General features: G+C 45.9%; 1 protein-coding gene across 2 annotated transcripts in view; it reads left to right on the top strand.

Moving 5' to 3' along the window:
• UFSP2 (UFM1 specific peptidase 2) overlaps positions 1-16,142 on the top strand; it is a 222,589-nt gene that overhangs the window by 41,460 nt on the left and 164,987 nt on the right. For both annotated transcript variants that reach the window (XM_069199705.1, XM_069199695.1), the window contains exons 6-7: positions 2,449-2,641; positions 6,823-6,969. In XM_069199705.1, coding sequence (XP_069055806.1) covers positions 2,449-2,641; positions 6,823-6,969 — 340 coding nt within the window. The remainder of the gene's footprint in view (positions 1-2,448; positions 2,642-6,822; positions 6,970-16,142) is intronic.

Below are 16,142 nucleotides of genomic sequence, written 5' to 3'. Positions count from 1 at the left end.
AAGTTCACGCCAACCGCGATGGAGCACGGGCTGGCTACAGGCAACCAGTTAGGGCCGCTGAACAAGAGTACCTTAAACCCTGGTTGCATAGCATTGTGAGGTCTCGCCTCGAGGATACATTGTGTAGCAGAGGCGATGCGTCAGTTCACAGGAGCTGCTATGCGAGGTCTTATATCATCATTGAGGATCTCGTCTTCCAGGCCTTGCGATGCTAAGTCCTGCGTCAAGGATGTGTTGGATAGTCGAGGTGATGTGTTGGTTCTGAAGGGCTGCGATGAGTGAACTTGTGTCGTCATCGAGGCTGCTGTTGACAAGAGACCCTGCTTTGGGGAAGCTTTGCACAGATGCGATTCTGACGCAGGCTGAGAGAACCCTTGCAGCAGAGGAAATGTGTAGGTTCTGCTCGGGTTTACACCACAGAGCAGAGGAGATTCATCAGTTCAGCTGGATCGTCAGATGGACTGGCAAAGCATCTTCAGGCCTACTTCCAAGGGTCCAGGACTGGGGTGGAACCACTTGTCAGGGTAAGACTCACAGATGGTAGGTCCTGGGTTTGAGATAATTGGAACCTTGTTTCTAGTCAGGACTCCAGCCAACTAGCTATTGCAGTCACTTTGGGGTCCTGGGTTTAACAGATGCAGATCCAGTTCTTCTCATCCAGGTAAAAGGGCATAAGGCACCAGGTCAGCACAGCAGGGCAGCAGTCCAGAAGAGTGCTAGTCCTTTCAGCCGCTCAGTAGTTCTTCTTCCTGGCAGAGTATCCACAGGTCCAGAAGTGTACTGAAGAGTTGGTGCCTGCTGTCCAATATTCATACCTGTGGCTTCCTATGAAGTGAAAGAAGCTTCTAGTGTTTTTCTATTAAAGTCCACTGACATCCTGCCTTCCCTGTTCTGGCTCCAGACTAACTATAGGGAGTATGCAGCCCTTTGTGTGAAGGCAGGACACAGCCTATTCAAGTGTAAGTAGGTCTGTGCCCTGCTGATCCCTCCTATCTTGCCAGTGATGGCCCATCCAGGGACACACAAGCTTTCTATTGTGTGTGGCTGTCTAGCCCCACTGTCATATGCACCCAGTCATGTGACCCAGAGACAGACTGCAGGCACTAAATGGCAAACACAGGAAAATGCCAACTTTCTAAAAGTAACATTTTCAAAATTGTAATTTAAAATCCGACTTTACCATGAGAGAGGATTTTTAATTATATTTACAAAGACAATTAATGTGAACTGGTTATCTGCTCATATTTGGAAATTATCACGTATTAGATGTAATACAGTAACTACAATGTTAGCCTATGGGAGAGGTAGGCCTTGCAGTATTGAAAAATGAACTTAGGAGTTTTCACTACCAGGATATGTACAACTTAAACATACATGTCCCACTTTTTAAACACACTGCACCCTTCCCTCTGGGCTGTTCAGGGCATACTCTAGGGGTGACTTACTTGTATTGAAAAAAGTAGGTTTTGGGTCTGGGAAAAGGTTTATTTTGCAAGCTCGAAATAGCAGTATAAGACTGCACATACAGGCTGCAGGGGCAGTCCTGAGAAATGCTTAAAGGGCTACTTAAGTGGGTGCCACAATCAGTGCTGCAGGCCCACTGGTAGCAGTTAATTTACAGGCCCGGGACACAGATAGTGCCACTCTACTAGGTTCTTACAAGTAAATTAAATATGCCAATTGGGTATAAGCTAATTCTACCAGGTTTTAGGGAGGGAGCTCAAGCACTTTAGCACTGGATAGCAGCGCAAAGATGTGCAGAGTCCTAAAAGCAAACAAAAATGGCTTCAGAAAACTGGAAGATGAAGGTGAAAAGCTTGATGATGACCTTTCAGAAAGAGCTAAGCCCTACAGGCCTTGGGGGATGACTCTGGCCACAATACCCTCTCCAGTTCTCACCCCTGCGCGGCAGCGCTCAAGGAGGGGGCTAGTATTTTAAGCTGGATGGCAAGATCATCTCTGCAACAGCTGTAGATCAACAGGGCTTGTCAGGACTCTCACAGATGCACGTCTGGCATCTTGGGTAGCTAAACCAGCCCCCTGTTCCATTTACCCCTGCCCACCTGTTTACCTAATCATTTTTTTAGGATCAGTTTCCTGCGAGCCAGTGAGACACTTGCGGTGGGCCCATTTTAACATGTGACATTTGAGACCATTTTTGTCACTTATTCTAACATGTGTGAGTCTTTATGCCTGCGGTGCTCAAGGTTCCTGAATATAATCAATAGGTGGAGTCATGGTGTTGTACTGAAGATGTTGTGGAACACTCATACAAACGCAACATTCTCTCTCTGTTTGTTTCTTTCTCACCTCCTGCCACTCCATTTAAATCTACATTTGTCACCCCATTGAAATCTGCCATTTTACAAAATTGATTTGTACAAAGCAGAAGAGGGCAACATATTAGAGCAATACATTTTTCTCCACATATCTTCTTTATTTTACTAGAGTAAGAAATCACCTGGTTCAAGAACTTCAGCAGCAAGTGGCTGACATGGAGAAATGCATCCTGAAGTACATGAAAGGGACATCCTTCATTGTTCCTGAACCTCATCACTTTATGTTGCCTGGAGCAAAAGGCCTTGTAACCATCATGTACCCTAAAGGAGTCCCAGACAGCCAACTGGAGGCTTACCGTAAGGTAAAACTAGAAGCAAGAGATTTAATAAATATTTTTCTTGTATAGGTGATGTGCATCACTTACAAATAAAGCATTACCGTGGTAGGCATGCTTTCTAAGTTCTGATGACAAGTAATTCAAGTGAATTATTTCCTACATGTAGTTCAACATTTCATTGAGGTGCCAGTTTAACACAATTTACCAAGGTATTTAACTTAACTGTTTTAATGGTATGCACATTTGGTGTTCTCTTTCAGTATCTCTGCTATGTATATCATCGTTCTGCACTTCAGCATTTTTTTGTTGTTGTTCTTATCTTGTAATTCTGTTAGAATAGTGGCAGCTCTGTTTAGATTTCAAAGGACACTCGTTTATGGACTGTGACTTTCTAACAGCTTTTTCATAATTCAATCATCTCTCTCTCTTTGTACCATTGGTTGGGGCTTTCCAAATTCCTTGTCTTTTTGAACAACATATCTGAACAAATTGTGAAAGACAAAAATGTTTAGATGGAACAGTTACGCCATTCTTTTTAATGCCCTATCTGTTGCTTTTAGCTGCCTCAGAATATTTTCCTTAAAGAGTGAAGACTAGGTTTGTATATGAGAGCATTGCATTGTTGGCGTAGAAGCAAATGAATCTCTTCATAAAATGAATTGACACACTGACTGATCTTTGAAACATTTTGCTGATCTAGTGGAAATGCCTTGGTAGTGAGGAGAGTCACCTTGATTTGCTGCTTTGCCTGCTTCATGGTGGTTTTCTTTCCTGGTCTAGGTATTTGAGCGGCAGTGAGGAAGATGGATGCAAAGTTTGATGAGGGGAATGGATGCTATTTAGGATAAGTGAGGTAGGCACTACTGATAGATGCATCTGCCACTTATGTACCACACAGTAAGATGGTTCTTTGATTCCCTGCCAGACCTTCAAGGGATGTTTAAGGTCCCAGTAGTGCTGATGGGACATTGGATTCTCATTGCATGAAGAAATCTTCTGCCAAATTAGGTGGCTTGGAAACGGTAATCCTGAGTGTGACATGCAGTCCTTCATGTACTAAGGATATGGTCAGCAATGATTATATTTCATAGGGTATTGATGTAGAGCCTTCAGACAGATCATGGTATCACCAGCTGAATACCAGTCAGGCACAGTAGTTCTGGATTCTTTGAAGCTTGCAAAATCCTTGTTTGAAAATGTATTGTAGAAGGGATTGCAATAATTTGGCCACGAGTTGACTACAACAGGCAAAATATCTGCTGGTTGTGGGAGGAACAGAAGAAACATTCACTTCCTGCTCATCCTCCCTCATTTGCTAGTCCATCTCCAGATGCCATGACACATCCATATTACAAAGCTAAGTAATTATTCCAGTGGGTAAAAAGAGAAATACACTGAATGTTAAGTCAATAAGACCTTCTTTCTTTAGAAACAGATGATAGACTGACAGATCACCACATCCCTCGCTCCTGTTCAGACAACAGAAGATACAGATATAGCTACGAAAATACAGGAGAACATATCTGCACATATGCACCTCTCCCGCAGGCAACTCATGACAAAAAAGTGACAATACCTCCTGAACACAAGGAAATAATCCTTTACCCAGGGTATAACACAACTTAGAAAATAACAGTAAAGCACAGCACTGTTCCCTTCATACAAATGGACAGACTCTGGACTGTGTCACTTCTGTAATGCACGTCTAAATGTACAAGGTTCAGACATCTCCTACTGTGGGACATATGACCAATCCATACCAGTTTGACACCAGAACCCCAAAGTGCACAGAAATCAGTTCCTCTACTGTAATGTGGTCACATGAAAGATTTCCTTAATGCTAGGTGGAAACATTTCAGTGTGTGCAGCTCAATCAAAATGTAATAACTGCACCAAGTAGAATACTCTCCACATCCTGGCAACATAAATCACATAAATACTTGACACAAGTGCCCCGATCTGTGTGCAGTCCCACCACAATACACAAAAACTCAAAATTGTAAATCATCAGGGCATCTTTGTTGCCAGTCTACGAATGAAGGAACGTATTGCAGTTTGTCTTTACGTGTGTTGTTTTGCAGTGTCTTCATTCTGTTATCATGTAATGTTAGGATAGATTAACTTTGGGTGCTCATGGCAATTGGAAGATGGGTTGAATAAACAAATACTTTTTTACACCAGACTGGCTTTTTAACATTTCAGTGATAAGCACATTAACAGTCCATGCACTCCGGTGATCCTCACCTGCGAATCGCATTCCTATTTTGGTGAAAGTAGGAAACTGCGAAACTGCAAAGTGGCACTGGTGAATGAAGTGCTTTGCTGTTTTGTATGGCCTGTAAGAGGCAGGACCCAAGATGCAGGCTTTTCCAGCGTACTACTAAAAGTAAACCATCTTGCTGTACAACCTAGGATAGACTGTAGGAGTTAGATATTAAACCAATAAGATTAGCATACAGGGAAGATTAAGAGAAGACTGTGAGAACTGTATTAGTGGCTTGAGGTGGATTCAAAGGTCGAGGGTGCATTGCAGGAGTTCAAGGCTTATAGATGTGACATGAAGCAGGTAGTGAGCGTACTGGTTGTAATGGATTTTTGGAGCTGTGTTGAGTGTTTGGTAAAGGATTCAATTATGTGTTGATATTTTTGGACTAGCTCCTAAAGTGGCCTGAGCTAGAATTAGAGCATGTTTTAGACTCCATCACAAACATGAAGGATATCCCATCTGCAGCATTACAAGTGCCATAGGCTATAATGCACTTCTAATACGTCAGACGGGATAGCCTTCACATTTGTGATGGATATACTGTCCTCCTAACTCTGAATCAGGCCATTAGTTAGGGACTTAACCAGGGCCAGTATTATTAGGCTTTAAGAGAAAATGAAACAGCCACAAGGACTGTCTGTGGGAATGGGTGTGGCCTCAGGTTTGGGTTGTCTCTTGAAAGTGTCTTTTGGGGTTATTGTATTATATATATGTCTACAACTTTATGTAACCCAAAAATAAATATATGGGCATGAAGGATGAATCGAACGATCAAAGATACTGTGCAGTTGCAGAGAGTGAATGTGTTGTCATATAGATTGGTGGTAAAGGAGAGTCTGTGAGCACAGAGGAAAGTTGCTCACTCAAAAAAGGGTTTTTTTTTAGATGAGAAGAGCAATATCTAAAACATGACTTGGTGTGAGGCTGTTGAGCAGAAATAGTGGGGCACTAATTGATTGGAATGCTAGGAAGAGGCAATTGTAAGAGAGGTAACTAGATGATAAAGGTTACCATGATAACAATATGTGAGAAAAAGAAGTTGAGGTCCGAAAAGGTAATAATGTGGGGGATGGGGAAACAGAAATGTTAAAAATGTGTTTTACAGTCTTGAATGATACATTAGGTGGGGAAGGGATGTGTGATTTTATAGAATGGGCAATTGTGAAAGGTGGTACAGATAGTTAAATAGGAGAGTGTGGACAAGGGGTGGAGGATGGATCAGAGAACTGGCAAAGACACCACAATGTTCTTTCATGATTGGCTGATTTTATTGTTAACAAGAAACAAAAGAAATAGAGTGATAACTGTTGTATGTGAGGGAGATGAATGTGTTGTATTTTGACATGCTATATGGGAGTTTTCCTTTGTCTTTATAATGTGTAAAGTATAGAATTCCATCTCGCTACTTGCTAGTGCTACTTTCATGGTGAGTGTTATGTTAGTATATTTATACACATGTGTGGAAGGAAATAATGCCACACTGGAATCACCACAACCCCCCTGCTCACACTTCTTCTGCTACTGATACAACCACTACACTTACTATGATGCATCCTCAAACTTAACTATATCCAGCATTACAGGTTTAGCATGTAAGGCAGGCAAATTTACAAGTGGACAGGTCACCACAAAGAACATGGTGTTAATGAGGTGCATTTTGACCAGTGCTGCTGCAGAGAAGATCAGATTAACACAATATGTATATATGTAATCAATGGAAGGGAGAGATATTCATAATCTAGGTGCATGCCTTTGAGTTGTGGTGGTTTATACAGTAACTACTGCGTGGCACACCTGATCATCAGACTAGAAGGATAATGCTGAAGAATGGATATGGTCTGTGCATTTAAAGTAGTAGACTGGTCTGGCAGCCATTACATATAGATAGTGTGTATATAATGAGGCTTTCTAAACTTCTCATATTTTGTCTGTGACCTAGGAATTACATTTCCAGTACCACCTGCCACTTGACAGACCATATCTGAGGAGAGCCAATATTCATCGCTTTCCTGATGAAGGTCCCAGAGAAGGATACATCAGGAATCCACATGTTCATCTAAATCCACCACTTACAGATGCTTGTATGGTGAGTTTAACCTTTGCACTGTTTTACTCTGATCACACACTTTACTAAAAATGTGAGTGGGTGCATATCTAACTGAAACAACCAAAGCACTGAAATCTAAAATCTTAAAATGGTAATTATGGGGATGTGGCCAAGATGGTGGGCATGTAGGATACGTTTTTGGTCCTTTCCCTGGAACCAGTGGGCCCAGGCGTAACTCCCCCCTAAAGCAAGACAACAGTGGGCCCATAGCGAGCCTATCTACCCTAAGCTCACTATCTGGCCACAGCAGGGGGTGTTTAAAACGCCAAGACCACTGCCTGTCACCCTGTAGTGAACTGGTGGTGTGGACCCAGCGATCCCAAGATGGCAGGCTTCATGGACCCACTGGGTGGCCTAAACTGAACAACCAGCCCTTACATCACCCAAGTGTCAGAGAGGAGTTAAGATTGGCCCCTAGCATGGGGGACAACCTAGAGGCCAAGAAGTCCTGGGAGCCTTCTTTGCTCCCAACTCACTGCAGTGGTCTAACGGAAGAAGCGGGCTGCGCCGACGGGAAGAGGCACAGCCCGGGAACAGTCAGCGGGCTGGGGAGCAGAAGGTGAGCCGAGCGGTGCGCTCCTTCTTGGTCTAGGAGCCCTGGATGCTTGCTTCTTGGCAGAGACTGAAGGTGGGCCGAGACTGCACGTGTGGCCTCTACTCGTCGTCTTAAGGCCGGGCTGCCCTTCCTTTTGACTCGAGCGACCCAGGAGCCTCTTTTCTCTCCTGCCGCCCCCTGGTGAATAACCAACTTTTTTCCAGGGCACTGCTAATACAGCAATAGAGCCCCTGAGGGGCCTCGCGGCACAGGGGAGGAGCCGAGGCATCAAGGCCAAAGTCCGGGACGGAGGAAGCCACTTTGGGCAGACGTGGCTGGTGGTGACTTCCGCCTTGGGGGGTGTGAGTGGAGGGGAGGCCTTCCTATTAGAAAGAACAGAGAGCTTTAAGATGCCTGCCCCACCTCCTCTGCCTGTCTGCCTGGGGGGCGGCTGTCTTATCCTGGGAGGGAGCGGGTGATGAGAGTCTACATACCGCAGGCTGTTTTGGGCACAGCACCGGGCCAAGTTGCACAGCATGGCTATGCGAGAGACTGTCTTCACCTCTCAACCTGCTTGGGCCTAGGGGGCCTTGGGGCCTCTAAATTGATTTTAGAGACCAGGTAGTGAGATTTGCCACCATCTCCCCAAAGGCTAGCCTTAATTCACCACACTAGTCTTAGTCACTGGCCCATCCACTGAGTTGAGGACTCAGGGATTGATACCCAGTGGCTCCTGTGGGACAGGGGTGGCCATAGGAGACCGAGTGGCCCACACAGCTGGATCTTCACATCCCGCACAAAGACAGTGCATACTGCCCCAAAGACAGCGCTTCTCATTGACAGGGGAGTTGAACAGACTTTCTGGCACAACGCATCCCTGTGGGATCTTGGTCCCATGCAATACTCACAGGAAGCCTATGCAGCCTACACCCTAGCTGAGGCATCTGACTCGCCAGCAGAGGTGAAAAGGGGCAGATAAAGGCAGGAGAGTGGGAGTGGACCAGGAGTCTGAGCGGAGCGGGACCCCAAATGGATACAATGGATACAACCTAAAAAAAAGGTAACTTCCCCTAAGGAGTTGAGCATTGGACCACAGGAACTAGACTCCCCTTGTCCCCTTGGTTGGGGAGGAATGCAGGAGGCTCCACCACAAAACACACTACCGCGATACACTCCTTAACTGATAACGAGCTAGAACAGTGCCAACAGGTCCATCTGCTCTTGGCCCCACTACGATACACAAGACTCGATCATGGCGACGGCGTGAAGCAAAAAAGACCGAACCCTCAAAGATATGTTGGTGAAACTTTGAGCATGTCTGGGCGGTGATCATCCACCCCCTGTTCCTCAAGTTACATCGCTGGATGGGGAAGAGAATGAAGGCCCCATCACTTGGTCCTTCTTAGCTTAGAGATAGGGTTTCAACGCTGGAAGATCAGGAGGCAAGCAGAGACGAGGAAATCGAGCAACTATAACAAGAATTCCTCTGTTTCAGGGACCAACAAACATACCTGCAAGCACATATGGAAGACCAGGAGAGCAGGTCTAGACAAAATAACATCTGCATAGGAGGAGCTCCTACTGGGGCAGAGGAGGGGAATGTCAAGGCATACATGCAAGCTCTTTTTGCTCACATCTAGGAGACACCAACGAGCACCAATATTCAGCTTGACTGTGTACAGAGAGTCGGCCTTCCTTCCCAGGGGCCCCACGACACCCCATACCGCCATCCTGTGCCTGGCAGCCAAAACCGCCAGGAACAGGATGGCGGTATGGGGGTCGGAATCCCCATGGCGGCGCAGATTCCCCAGGGCAGTGGAAAACCGGCGGTACACCGCCAGTTTTCCGTTTCTGACCGCGGCTGTACCGCCGCGGTCAGAATGCCCAAGGGAGCACCGCCAGCCTGTTGGCAGTGCTCCCGCGGTCGTTGGCCCTGGCGGATTTTAACGCCAGGGTCAGAATGACCCCCTATATATGCCCTCCGTTACAGTAAGGAACCCTTTCTCTGCAGATCGATAGCGGAAGTAATGACAACTGAAAGCAAGATGGCACAACTAGGGGGTGACCTTAACGTAGTTTTTAGCAACAAGCTTGATCGTTCCACACAGAGGCAAACTGTCAAATGAGAATGCGCTATTGCTTTTCGAAATGGGATTGAGGGATCTATGGAGAGCACACAACCAAAAAACACTCATGAGTTCACATTCTATTCCCATGCGCACAAAACCTATGTACGCCTGAACCACTTCTTAGGGACAAAAGAAATACTAGATTTGATCACCTCATTAGAAATAGAACCACAATCTCTATCAGACCATGCTATGGTGTCAGGAGACCTAGCCATACTTCCATTGAGATCTACACATAAAACATGGCACTTAGATACAACACTCTTACATAAACCAGACGTGGTCAGTCAGGTACAAACAGCCCTTACCAACTACTTGACCAATAATATAATAAATACACCCATTTCACTATTATTGGACACTCTGAAGGCAGTGACCAGAGGAATTCATAGCCATATCATTCGTAGACAACAGAACATGCAGGGAACAAAGGAAGAAGCTGCAGAACCAGGTGAGGGAGCTGAAAGCGTATCCATCAACGCACGGGTGCCCCGAGGGTTTGACGATAGTTGAAAGCCGCAAGGAATAAGCTGGCGGGGCTAGTTTCGGACAGGGCTGAGTACACAATACTACGCCTTAAACATACCTTATGCATGGGGAGTAATATATGTGGCAGACTTCTAGCTAACCACCTCCAAGCCCAACGACAGGTAACAAGAATGGAGACCATAGAGGGAGAGAAGGGGGTCGTGATCACCAAAGACAGAGATATAGCAGCTCGTTTTGAAAGGTTTAAGCAGATTTATACATGGCTCAATCCCTCCCCAAGGAAGGCCCCGCCCAGTATCTCCAGGGGGCAAAAACAACCCAGATTTCAGAAGATCAGGAATCTCACTTAAACCGCCCATCCGTATTAAAGAGGTCATCCGCCATAGAGCGCACCTGCAGCTTCACAAATCTCTGGGATCAGACAGATTCCCAGATGAATTCTAAAAACTGTTTGCATAACCCTGGTCCTGATTAATTCATTTACAGACCCAAAGCCTCTATTATTGTTATTCCCAAACCTGCTAAGGACAAGAGCCAAGGTGGGTCTTATAGGCCTATTTCTCTCCTTAACATCAACTTAAAGGTCTTCACAAGCACCTTAGCGGCTTGCCTGAATCTGCTCATGGCAGGTCTGATAGCTTCGGACCAAGCCAGCTTTGTCCCCCACAGGCAATGCAGTGATAATAAAAAGGGACCCCTCCACATAATTGACAAAGCACAGCGATCCACTCGGCACATCATGCTCCTATCCATAGGCGCCGAGAAGGGATTTGATTGTGTCCATTGGCCATACCTCATGGCTACACTCGCCCATTTTGACTTTGGCAAGCGCTTCTGCTCCCGGGTATTCAGTAGCTGTGGCCAACCCATAACTCCCTCACATTCACTATTAACCAGAGCACAAGGCATGGGCCTCACATGTCCCCCCTACTGTTCGCATTATACGTGGAACCTTTTGCCCACAGAATATGCAACAACCCTGACATTACCAGGCTATGATTTAGAGGGGAAGAACACATTGTCAGCCTTTATGCAGATGACGTAATAGAGGCCCCTAAACCAGCCCGAAATGCTGGTGTCAATGTGGCCAGCCAGGGACCCTGTTCCATAAATTGTGGGATTGTCCCAGAATTGCACACTTTTGGGAAGCAGTTCTAGATGATTTAGATCACTGCCTAGACATCAAATTGCATTGATCCCGGCATACACTATCTTAGGCCTCCCAAACGCACTCATGTACCCGCTCAAATCCCGCAGGGGCCATTACATTAGCATTGCTCAAGGAGTGGCCCACCAGGCAATCCTGGCCCAATGGGGAACACAGAATTCCCACTCACCTAGCTTGGATACACTGCATGTGGCATGTCCTGGGGATGGAGAAGCTGTCTTTGTTATTAATATCTCAAGGGGGCTCTTATAGAGAACTATGGAGACCGCACCTTACGCTCCTGTCCAAGGACTTCAGAGAACTGACGTGCCCTAAGTAATTGCTGCTACTTCGACTCCTAGATGAGTAACACCTGACCTTGTTGAACTAATTATTCTCACATCCACAACATACATAGATTAAGCTCTGTGTTAATGTCCACACCCAATACAAGTACCCTAGGAGGGAAGGGTGGTTAGTAGGGAGGGGCATACATGTGGGGTGGAGTTGATCCTTTTCTCATTGTGTTTTTTTCCTATTTGACTTTACTGCAGTTACATCATTTCACCCCACCAGCCACTGCTTGTAGGTGGGGGCATGTGTGCTTGCAAAACCTCTTAATAAAATAGAGCCAAACCATAAAATGGTAATTATTGTCCTCAATAGCTATCATGTGCTGCCCTCTGAACGTCATGTGTGGCCATTGAACTAAAAGGTGAACCCCTCTGTTGTGTCTGACCTCAATGACGAGGGGAGCTTCAGTGCTGTCCAAGATGCTGGTTGTTGAGGTGCTTTTGCCATGGATTTTGACTTAGAGAATGGCTTTCTATGAGACTCAGGCCAGTGTCGTGGTGAGTTTGGCACAGAGTGCTGCTTTTGGTGCTTAGACATGCTCTACATATTCCTGCCATCTAGTATTGGACCTGGACTTTTCCAACTTGTTTTTCTTTGAAGAAATCTGAGTCACAAGGCCTGTTGTGACTCCACCCTTGTTTTACAATGCACCAGCAGAGTGGCTGCACCTCAGATTGTTTTTTTCTGCCATGTGGCTCGGTCGTTTGGAACCGCTGTTTACAGGGATCAACATTGTAATGCTCCTGTTGCTTCTTCTTGGTTCTAGCAGTTCACCTTTCGACCACGGCAAAAACAATGTTACCACGAGAATCTAGCCATCCACAATGCCGGGACCTGACATCCAGTGGTTGCTGTCCGTTAAACTTCGACTCACTGTTGCGCCGAGCAGATGTTCTCGAGTAGTCTTGAGTCCTCATCAATACTTTTTGGAGAATGAACCTAGGATAAAGGTATGGAACGTACACCCTTCAGGTACTGCCCTAGGTGTAATACAAAATGCCCTTGGATCAATCAGCACGAGGCCCATAACATCTACCTCTCCCCAGCTCCAGAGGGCAAGGAGGTGGGCCCTTCAGAAGATGCATAGATAGTCATCGTCGGATACTCCGGACAATTTGTCAAGCAGTGGAGAGCCCAAAGGCCATCTTCTCTGAGGCCTCCGACATCGAGGGGGAGGTTGAGTTCCTCAGACCATCCGTTCAACACAAGCCAGCCTCAGAGCTGAAGATCATGTCAACAGCAAGCTCTTCCACATAACCTACAGGGGAGTGTTGAGCCCCAAAATGCACATAGATGAAGGAAGTGCACCAGTCCCATGGGAGTCAGGCATTGAGCTCTAAGTCAAGCCAGAAATGGCACAAACCTGCAGGTACCCTTACACCAGCCCCAGGCTTGAGAGGCTTGGTCAATGTCTGCAAAGAACTTCTTAAAAGAAACTGAATCATACTGCCAATCCATGCTGTCTGTGCACCAAAAAGCCTCAGTCTGCACCAAAATCACCACCACATCAGCTTGAATCTCCTAGAAAGCCACAATCTAAGCCAAAATCCATGCCGAAAGCACCTCAGCAACCAGCATCAAGGACAGCGCAGACCTACCAGAGGCCCATCATTAGAATACAGGAGTTGGCTGGTGAGGGGAAAACCATTAGCAATGAGAACATTAGATGCACCATCAAAACAGCGGATACAGTCAGGAATGCTTGGCGTGGGGCGTCTGCGTTTAGGCCTGAAAAGCAACAGCACCTCTTTTGATGGGGAGCAACTGTTAATGCCCTGAATTTAACCGGATGCTTGAAAAAATCAAAAGGTACTCTGACATTGCCAAATCCAAGGGTGCTTATTGTCCCTGCACCCTATATCTGTCTCCAGGAAGCAAAGCAAGGGGCAGTGCAAAGCCACCTGGCGTATGTCGTAGACCCCCATTCCAACTTATAGGATTCTAAGTAACCTAAGACCTTCAAAGGAGGGGTGAACTGGGGAAATGGGCATGGCAAGTGCAGAATTAGTTGCACAAAGGGAACCTCTGCTGCAAAACGGAGACTTTCGCCTCCCCCACATCACTCCTGTTGGGGTAAAACTGAGTCACTTCCTACCTTAGTGGAAAAACATCTGCTCAGACCAGTGGATTCTCTGAAATGTGCGGTCCAGCCACCTCCTCCCAACATCCCATCCACCCATCATGTATTTATGTTCAGATCGCCTTCACCTTCTGGAGGTCGAGGTTTGCACGCTCTTAGTAAGGGTGCATTAGAACCTGTACTTGCATATCAGCACTTTGCAGGGCTGTACTTTTTGAGTCCCCCTTAAGTATGGCTCACTACTCCAGCCTTTGAACAGGTTCATCCTCTCCAAATACTTTTCACATGATCAATTTACAAAATGGCATCCTGCTGCTAGACCAAGGTGACTTCATGTCAGAGCTGGATCTGAAAGTTGTGTACTTTCACATCACGTTCCACCCAGTGCATCATCAATACTTGCGGTTCATGGTAAGTAAACGACTTTACCAGTTCAAGGTGTCATCCTTCAGAGTCACTACAGCTCCGTGGTTGTTTGCGAAGTGGTTAGTGGTTGTAGCAGCACACCTACTCCAGAAATACCATACAGGTCTTCCCATACTTAGATGACTGGCTGATCAAGAGAAGCAACAATGCCTAGTACACACTCAAACAACAGTTATTCTACTTCACAGCCTAGGTTTTACCATCAGTGTGTAAAAAGTGCATCTTCTGCCGCAGCTGGTTCAGGCCTACTTCAGCTCAGTCTTAATGCAGAAGAGCAGTGGGAGTGTCTATTGTTATTAACAACCAAGGCTCAGCAATCTCTACTTTGGTGGTACAGCAACAAACTGTTGCCAAGCAGGCATGTCTAGACCCTTTTCCTTGGGTGACTGTCACCCCCGATGCATCTCTTGTTGGGTCGAGAACTCATCTCAGCTACATGACTGTCTGAGGTACCTGGACCACTCAGCACCAGGGGTTCCATATGAAATGCCTGGTGCTTTAGGCCATCAGACTAGCCCTGAAAGCGTTCCTCACACTTCTGCGAGGGGAAACGGAATTAATAAAGATAGGCAACATGACAGCCATGTTCTAGATCCAAAAGCAACCATTCCCTCCAGTTCTGTATGTTAGCTCTGGAGATTTGGCACTTGGCAACATGCAACAACATTTTCCTGCTGGTGGATCATTTACGAGGAGTGGCGAATTACTTTTTTAACCTGCCCAGCAGGATGCATCAACAAGCCCACAAGTGGAAACTCCACCCAAAAGTTCTTACAAGTGCTTTCATCTGGCGGGGGGTTGAGGACTCCAATAGTACACCTGTTCGCCTCTCCCAGAAACTCTGAATGTTTAAACTTCACCTTTAGGTACTTGCACCCATATCCCATGGGCAATATACTATGGAAGATCTAGTTAGGTATAATTTGCCTACACTTTTCTACCTCTCCTTATCATCCTGTACATGGTAAGGAAGGTGTCCTTGACCCTCATTCTAGTGGCACCAACTTGTGCAAGGCAGCCCTGGTAATTACTAGGGGTGTGTGGAACTCATGAAGTTTCAGTCCATTGACAGTCCATGGAGTTCCACCAGTGGGCAGAAAATATGCTTGTTGCGCTGCAATTTAGCACCAGTAACACGAGCATCACGGAAAAATTAGAGTAAACGGCACCATGCGATGTGTAAGGGCATGCGGCCGTTCAACTCCCTAGTCCATGGCCATTAACATTGATCCTCATGAGAAGCTCTCTCATGGGACAGACTTAGAAACTCAGCATCAAGGTCAGCTCAGACACCCAGATCCCAAAAAACGGAGCTTCGCAATTTGTCACGCGAGTTCCTAGAGTTCAGCATGATTATTCTGCTTGAAAGAGGAAAGCCCACTACTCACGCCTGTTACACCACCAAGTGGAAAAGATTAATGCATTACTGCATTTCCAAATAATTGGATCCCTACAAAATATCTGTGCAGTAGTTTGTTTATACTTCCTACAGTTATGCAAGGCAGATTCCTATCACCCTCTTAGCCCTGCTGGGTTCCTTACCATCCCCTCTCTCCTCCCTCTCTTCTTCAGCCTCTACATAGAACCGCTTAGTGCTCTGCAAAAAGATAACAGCATCAAGATTTACCAATAAGGCGGTGATACACAACTCTACTTGTAAGTCTCCTTTGTGCAGACATCCAACACCAAAAACACTGGCTGCACATTATCCAGACCTGAATGCCCCACACGTACTTTAAGTTGAACATATCCAAGACAGAATTCCTATTATTCACCCTATACACCAACTTCTTCCTCAAAAAACACATTGCTAAAAGACAAAGTCGGCGTGGCATCAACTCTTTGTTCTAAACAAAAGTGAAACCGTTTCTTCCAGAAAACGATTTCAGAACTGCTGTTCAAGCTCTCCTACTCTCTCATTTGGACGGTGGAAAATCCCTAGTTCATGCCCTCTCACACTACACACTAGGACTTGTTAATAGAATCCTACAA

Source organism: Pleurodeles waltl, chromosome 1_2, assembly GCF_031143425.1.
Source record: "Pleurodeles waltl isolate 20211129_DDA chromosome 1_2, aPleWal1.hap1.20221129, whole genome shotgun sequence".
NCBI classification, from domain to species: Eukaryota; Metazoa; Chordata; class Amphibia; order Caudata; family Salamandridae; genus Pleurodeles; species Pleurodeles waltl.
This window is presented reverse-complemented; position numbering and strand designations above follow the sequence as displayed.